We start from the raw sequence: 8,200 nt of genomic DNA, 5'->3' as shown, positions 1-8,200 counted from the left end.
CTGTGCTGTACTGTAAAGTGTATGACCCAGCACTATTGATAACTGCCTGTAATAATTCTACTTCTCATAACGCACATACGCAGAATTGCACAACCATTGGATTTGTGCTTTCTTTTCAACATACATATTCCAGGAGACATCTGATACAACTGATTTCACCTCATTTTAGACACTGATAGACATCTGTACCTGAACTGACTATAGAGACACCTGTGACAGCTGATGGAGAGAAATACATTCTTCTAATGGGCAACTTCTCAGGTGCATTTTAGGCTTTTAACTCAGAACAAGGCAAATTCGTCCTCTGCAAGTGCCTATTTCCACCACTGGAGACTGATTTTCTCCCTAATTTACCTCTCTGTAAATCAATTGAGGCAAACTCTAATCCTGAACAAGCTTTTAAAAACCTACACATTTTTTGGGCCATCTTCTCTTTCAACTCAGGAGGCTGGTATGAAGCCTCTCTTTTCTCTACTGAGGACAGACTAATCTAAAGGCTTGTAGGCATGATCATAATGAAGCGCCCTGAGAGGTTACAGCATCTTTCTTGAGCCATTTTATCTGGTCATGACTGGTATTGGTTTACCCTGAATTCTGTGCCTAGGAGTTAGGAGGTGTCTAAACACAGTTACTCAGTTTCATCGTACAGATCCATGAGGTTCTTGGTAGACTTCCAGGTGAATAGAGTGAGACTTCTCTCAATCCTAATGAACATCTGCAAACCCTGTGTAATTGACTTGGATAACTGAGACATACGAAACACCATAGGACACCTGTGTATAAGCGCCTAAATGTCCATGCATACACAGAGATCTGAACTTGTTATCCAATGCTTCGTGAGCTTTCAAAAGAGAGAGTGCACCATGACAGGTCATCTCTTTCATTTTAAGATTTGTAATTATCGTATGTTTCCAAGCTCCGATGCAACATGACTGAGAGTAGAATGAAAATATTAATTTAAACTAAAATCCTCCAGAGGTCAACTGTTGTTCTAAAAGAAGATGCATATAACACAGACATCATACCAGGTTAATATCAAGTAGGTGGGAGGATGGAAAAACAGGCTTATGGGCTGCTCTACAGGTTGGGGTGGGATTTGTCCTCATTGTTTATCAAGACATCTAAGATTTCAGCATCTGAAACAGACATCTCACAAGTGATTGAGAAGCCTAAGCACAGCTCTATAGATTTAGATGTCATGGGCTATCCAGGATATCCACGCAAGGCTCACAAATGTGACACAAGATCCACAGGAGTGCACCCTGTCTTCCCTGCATGGCAGATGGTGGCCAGGGTGCACACCACCAGCCTTCTCAAAAAGCAGTAGATGCCTTGCTTTAAGACTGGAATTGACTCTCTGAATGTCATGTAAGCTACTGCCAACAACAGAGAGCTATTTGACTTAAGAAATGTACCACACTGTTTCATTGTTGTCACTGTGTCTTTATTGTTCCAAGATGAAATCCTCTGAAGAAAGGACAACTGGAAATAAAACTTCTGTGGTCGTGTTTGTTATCCTGGGTTTTTCTCATCGCCCAGATATGAAAGTCAGCCTCTTCATCCTATTTCTGTGTATTTACATCATCACAGTGCTGGGAAACCTAATTATTCTTCTTGTAATTAACATGGACCCTGTCCTCCACACCCCCATGTACTTCTTCCTCAGGAACTTGTCATTTCTGGAGATCTGCTACACCTCTGTCACCCTGCCCAGAGTGCTGGTCAATCTTCTCTCAAGTGATACGTCCATCTCTTTTGCAGGTTGTGCTGTGCAGATGTATTTCTTTCTGTTCTTCGGGGCGACTGAGTGCTGCCTCTTAGCTGCTATGGCATATGACCGCTACCGAGCCATATGCAACCCTTTGCATTACATGGATATCATGAATAAGAAGGTATGCATGCAGCTGGCTGCTTCCTCATGGATATGTGGCAACCTTGTGGCCCTTGGGCACACTACATTTATCTTCTCTTTGCCCTTCTGTGGCTCCAACGTGATCAACCATTTCTTCTGTGAGATCCAGCCAGTGCTGATGCTAGTGTGTGGGGACACTTACTGGAATGAGCTACAGATCATTCTGGCTGCTGCCTTTGTCATCCTGATGCCTTTTCTGCTCATTTTGGTGTCCTACGGCCTCATCATTTCTTCCATCCTCAAGATCAGGTCTACCAAAGGAAGGTATAAAGCATTCTCCACTTGCTTCTCACATCTCACTGTAGTGACATTATTCTATGGGACAGCTGTATTCATCTATATACGTCCCAAATCCAGTTATTCCCTGGATGTGGACAAAGTGCTCTCTCTGTTCTATTCTGTGGTGACCCCTATATTGAACCCTGTTATCTACAGCCTTAGGAATAGGGAGGTGAAAGGGGCTCTCTTTAAAATGAGAATGAAGCTATTTCACCCCAACTCCTAGGTCAGTTCCCCTCAGCTGAACAACCAGCCACAAATATCTCACCTCAGAAGATGCACCAGCACATTGCCAGAGGGATATAGGAAAGATCAGTGACGGGACGTTAGGATAGGAAGGCATTCAGCTCACCTGACTTCAAAAAAAGTAATTAGGTGTCTAAACAGGAGTATCTGGTGGCATTTGAAGTTCATAGCTTCCAGCTGCCATTATAGAACATGTGCATCTCCATTAAGTTATGGTTGCCAGTACCACATGAAGATCTTGGATACAGTAGGATGTCTCATGTGATCCCAGGCACATACCTTTAGGCATAAGAATTACTCCCCAGATGTCTATGACATGCTAGAGGGAAAGGATACTATCCAGAGGGACCCTGACAGGCTTGAAAAGTGGGCCCATGTGAACCTCATGAAGTTCAACAAGGCCAAGTGCAAGGTCCTACACCTGGATCAGGGCAACCACCAATATCAATACAGACTAGGGGTTCAATTGATTGAGAGCAGCCCTGCAGAGAAGGACTTGAGGATACTGGTGGGTGAAAAATTGGATATGAGCCAGTGATAGGCACTTGCAGTCCAGAAAGCCAATTGTATGCTGGGCTGCATCAAAAGAAGCGTGGCCAGCAGGTCAAGGGAGGTGATTCTGCCCCTCTACTCCACTCTTGTGAGACCCCACTTGGAGTGCTTCATCCAGTTCTGGGGTCCCCAGTTTAAGAAAGACATGGACCTGTTCGAGCGGGTCCAGAGGAGGGCCACAAAAATGATCCAAGGACTGGAACACCTCCTATGAAAAAAAGGCTGAGAGAGTTGGGGTTGTTCAGCCTGGAGAAGAGAAGGCTCCGGGGAGACCTTATTGCAGCCTTTCAGTACTTAAAAGGGGCTTGTGAGTAAGATGAAGAAAGACTTTTTATCAAGGCCTGTAGTGACAGGACAAGGGGCAATGATTTTAAAGTGACAGATGGTAAGTTTAGATTGGACATAGGGAAGAAATGTTTTATGATGAGGGTAGTGAGACACTGGAAGAAGTTGCCCAGAGAAGTTGTGGATGCCCCATCATTGGAAGTGTTCAAAGTCAGGTTGGATGGGGCTTTAAGCAAACTGACCTAGTGAAAGATGTCCCTCCCCATGGCAGGGGGGTGGAACTAGATGATGTTTAAAGGTCCCTTCCAACCCAAATCATTATATGATTCTATGAGACAAGTTAATCTGACTGGCTCAATTCAATTGTGCACATTGAGAGCCATCTACTGCCACCTGAAATCCCCTGGGACATTTCAGCCATCCACATGGGCTTGGAGATATGACACGGGACATACAGAAGACATGTTGCCTTCTGCAGTAGTGGCTGGGGAGCAGGCAGGATGCCAGGGCACATCTCCAATAGCACAGACACCTGCTACTAGGTACATGGGTTGAGCCATTATCAGTGGAGTCTATGGAGCGATACATGTGACGCAATGCATATCTCTCCTTTATAAGCAAAGGAATCAGTCTCTGGACTCCAGTGACTCACTGTGTTTCTACTCTCAGTCAGACATCTAGTATCATTTGAAATGCCATAAGGTTTTGGAACTGAACTCCTGATTATAATTTAGGAGCTCATGGATATGCCATAGTGTCATCTATGGGCTATCATAGATGTCTGTGTCATCTCTGGCAGACCCATGAGGAAGTCCTGGACATCCCTGGGCATCTCAAATAGCACTAAACACGCATGTTCAAGTAAATGAATCAAGCTCCAAATCTCCTTTGACTCTAATGGGAGCTTAGACACCTAACTTACTTGGAGACACCTATATAAATGTGATTGGGAAAAGTATCAAATCCCACCCTTGCATTTTAGGGACTTACATGCAGATGAAATGAACTCCACCTATGTGATAGGAAGACTAAACCCACCTTCAGCCCATTCGCTAATGTTGCAAGACAACATTTCATACCATCAGACTCCACCTCACAAATCTCACTTTCTAGTGAGAGTTCCTCTTTCAACACAGTTCTTTTTCAAAAATGTTGTGTCATGCGACATAACCATAGAGAACATTGATCTCCACTAGAATTTGTACTGAGATAGCTACCATGTCTTGTGTTTGCATAACATTTTAAAGACTGCTTTAAGGGACAAAGAAATGGAAAGAGGAAAGAAAACATTTTCTTCCTGTTCTATACAGCTTACAATTTTCATTACAGACATCAACAGAACTGTTTCAGACTTCATTAACAGTTCTAAAGACATGCATCTGAATTGTGGCTTATTTACATTTTCAGTGTGCTCTTATGTCTTATAATAATAATCTTGATTATTTAAAGTAGTTTTAATTGTCTGAATTTTGTTTTTTCCAAATAACTTTCTTGAATTACTACCAGTGAAAAGTGTGAAAAACAAAACCTTTTTTGGCTGACTTCCTGTTTGAAAAACTTGTTTGGCTGACTTCCTTTGAATATTTTCTGATATTTCCACACTTCTTCCTCTCTATGATTTTGCTGTAACTATTTGAGAAACATTTCAGATTTTTAGGATGAAAGATACTTATATAGAGGATCTTTCATCAGTCTTATTAAAAGTATAAAATTTCTTCAAAACATTGCACTACTTCAATCTACGAATTTTAGTCTTTACATATATGCCGTACATAATGTATAAAAATGAAAACGCAGTATGTCAACTTGTAAATTTTCATTAAATAATTTTTAGTTTTCTTTTTTGAAGGTTGAATCTAAATCTTTTCACATGTGTTTTGTTCAATGAGTTCCATAAGGATTTGTGTAGAGACTGTGCTGATTTTGGCTGGGCTAGAGTTCATTTTCTTCACAGTCGCTAGTATGGGGCTGTGTTTTGGATTTGTGCTGAAAACAGTGTTGATAATACAGGGATGTTTTAGTTACTGCTGAGCAGTGCTTACACAGAGTCAAGGCCTTTTCTGCTTCTCACACCACCCCACCAGCGAGGAGGCTGGGGGTGCACAAGAAGTTGGGAGGGGACACAGCTGGGACAGCTGACCCCAACTGCCCAAAGGGATATTCCATACCATAGGACATCATGCTCAGCCTACAAAGCTGGGGGAAGAAGAAGGAAGGGGGGGATGTTTGGAGTGATGGCATTTGTCTCCCCAAGTAACCGTTACGTGTGATGGAGCCCTGCTTTCCAGGAGATGGCTGAACACCTGCCTGCTGATGGGAAGTGGTGAATGAATTCCTTGTTTTGCTTTGCTTGCACACGTGGCTTTTGCTTTACCTATTAAACTCTCTTTATCTCAACCCACGAGTTTTCTCACTTTTACTGTTCTGATTCTCTCCCCCATTCCACCGGGGGGGAGTGAGCGAGCGGCTGTGTGGTGCTTGGTTGCCGGCTGGGGTTAAACGACAAAAGAGACACACATGTATGCAGACACACTTCTGTGCATATACATATAAACATGTATATGCCTCCATATGTCTCTTGCCTGCAGGCAGGTGCCCCTGGAAAAAACCATGGTCAGCAGTTTGCATAGACAAAGCACAGGCTGACAGGATGCTCTCAGAGGGCAAGAAAAGGCCTCCCTGGATGGCCAAAAGCATTGCACTCTCACTTGTATTTACACTGTTTCAGCACAGGATGGGTTTTTGAGCATTCAAATAGAAAATCAAACATGCAGGTAGGTGTAAGGCAGGTACTGTTTCTGGAATGCATGCCAACTTTGCACACTCCCCAGGGCTAAGGAGTTCAGCCTGATTTACTTTGAAAATGAGCAGAACATCACAATGAACCAGAAACTCTTTAGAAATTAATTTCCCATAGTTGTTGTAGTTGGTTTTGGTTTGGTTTGGTTTGGTTTCATTTGGTTTGGTTTTGTGGAGTGGGAGGACAAGAGGAAGGAAGATGTTTTCTGCTTCAGGCATCATCTGCCAAGTTGACACAGGTACAGCTCTGCCTAGCTTTGCTGTGCTGTCTACATCTGCTGAGTCCATCTTTAGATGCAGTGTCTCATTTCCAGAGACTGTGTTGTACCTGGCAACCGCCAAAAGCAAGTGTGCACACACCATCCCAAGAGGGCAGAGACATAAGCAAGGTTCCTTCCAGCTGAGGGCATGATAGACTGCTGTGTTCCTGAAGAGAGATCACAGGAACATAAACTTTGCAAGTAGTTCAGGGAAGGCAGGAGCAAATTGCTTTCCAGGGCACATCCTCTGGGGTTGCCTCCTATTACCTTTTCCAGGTAATTCCTAGTGCAACAAACCAAGTGAGTGCTACCCCTTACTCCTCTAAGCTTAGTCCTGTCTGTGGAGACACAGTTTTCTAAGAAGTTATCCTTCCCTCACTGCATGGCGCTTGGTGTTGCCATGCTTTCCTCAAGTCTGCAAATGCATCACATAGCCAAGTTGTTTCCTGAACAAGGACTTGAGCCCTGAATGTTCACATTTAGGGGCTGATACTTTCCCAGTTAAGTGGCCCAGGCACTGTGATGCACACCTGAATCACATGCAGAAGACAGCAGCAAAGACTGCAGCATTGCAGGCCTTTAGGGGAAGACATATAGCTGGAGGTTATACACCATGATAAGGAATGAATTTGGCCTTCAGTACTTAAAGGAAACTCAGTGTGAGATAGATACCCCATTTATTGCCCAGAAGGGCAACCTACCCAGAACGGACTTTTCAAAACCCAGATGGAAGCAAAACACACACATGGTAACAAGTCAGGTACTGTTTCCTGAACACACACGCGCGCGCGCGCACACACACACTTTTTGCACACATGCTGAAGTAAAGGAGAAAATAGGCATCCCCTACTCCATAGTGACCCAGCCAAGACATTGGCAGTTGTCAGCACAAATGCTAAGCAGCTGAGCTCCAGGTAAAAGACATAGCACATAGTCTGGAAAATCAGGGATCAGGGCACATCTTGCTGTCTGCACCGCCTTTAAGAGGAGGTCAGGAACAAAGGCATGTGTGCTGGCCCTTTGCTGGACTCGATCCCTTCTCCAGGGCAAGCAGTGAAGTGGGATTGATGCAGCAGCACGAAGCTTTCAGAGCATTTTTTTTCCTCTCTTGTGAATAAGAACCTGAAAAAAAAGAGAACATCAGCTCTCAGGACCTGACTAGGGCTCGTGCAGCAGATGCATGAGCCCCAGGGCTTTCCTTGCAAACACTGCACTGGGATTAAAGGCTGACATAAGTGATCTGAAAGCCAATGTTGCCTCAGGATCCAAGTCACTCCTGCCTTGGGCACCAAAGGGCTGGCCAGCCTGCCTGCCTGCTCAGAAACTGACATTTTCTCTTGCTGGTAAATGAACTCAAGCTGAGAGCTGAGAGGGCTGAATCCCGAGTGCTTTGTCCCTGCAGACAACATGCTGAGGGTTGCTCTGGCTAGGCCCACAATGAGGGCATGAGTCTGAGGTGCTGCTTTCTCTGAACCTTGAAAGCAAGATCTTCAGCATAACAGACTGAAACACTACCAAGTGCACCTTGAAGGCCCTGATGCCCGGGACAGGGCCATGATGCCTAGGTCCAAGTAGGGCAGTACCTCTTGCCAGGGCAGCATCATGATTATAGGCAAAGGAAGCCCCTCCTCTGGAGGGGAACTCAGTTTTCCTCTCAGGGATGTGAGAGCAGCCAACACTGCCATCCCACCAAGAAATGCTGGGGACTGTCTCTCCAAAGCCAGTGCCGTTGGAGCCTCCTGTGTGGTGGGCACTGAGACTTTCCTCTGAGGACACAGGGAAGGGTTGGGGGGTGTGAGGGTGTGCGGCTAATGCAGGATGTCCCTCAAAATAAGGGTGGTGAGAGTCTTGTAATGCATCAGTGCAT

General features: G+C 44.6%; 1 protein-coding gene across 1 annotated transcript; it reads left to right on the top strand.

Annotated features, from left to right (window-relative positions):
• Positions 1-1,457: 1,457 nt before the first annotated feature.
• Positions 1,458-2,417, top strand: LOC127020484 (olfactory receptor 10C1-like). The gene has a single exon (XM_050903109.1). It carries the CDS (start codon positions 1,458-1,460, stop codon positions 2,415-2,417), a length of 960 nt encoding a protein of 319 aa, XP_050759066.1.
• The last annotated feature ends 5,783 nt before the right edge of the window (positions 2,418-8,200 follow it).

Source organism: Gymnogyps californianus, chromosome 11, assembly GCF_018139145.2.
Source record: "Gymnogyps californianus isolate 813 chromosome 11, ASM1813914v2, whole genome shotgun sequence".
NCBI classification, from domain to species: domain Eukaryota; kingdom Metazoa; phylum Chordata; class Aves; order Accipitriformes; family Cathartidae; genus Gymnogyps; species Gymnogyps californianus.
Note: the sequence above shows the minus strand (reverse complement) of the source record. Positions and strands in the feature narration are given on the sequence as shown.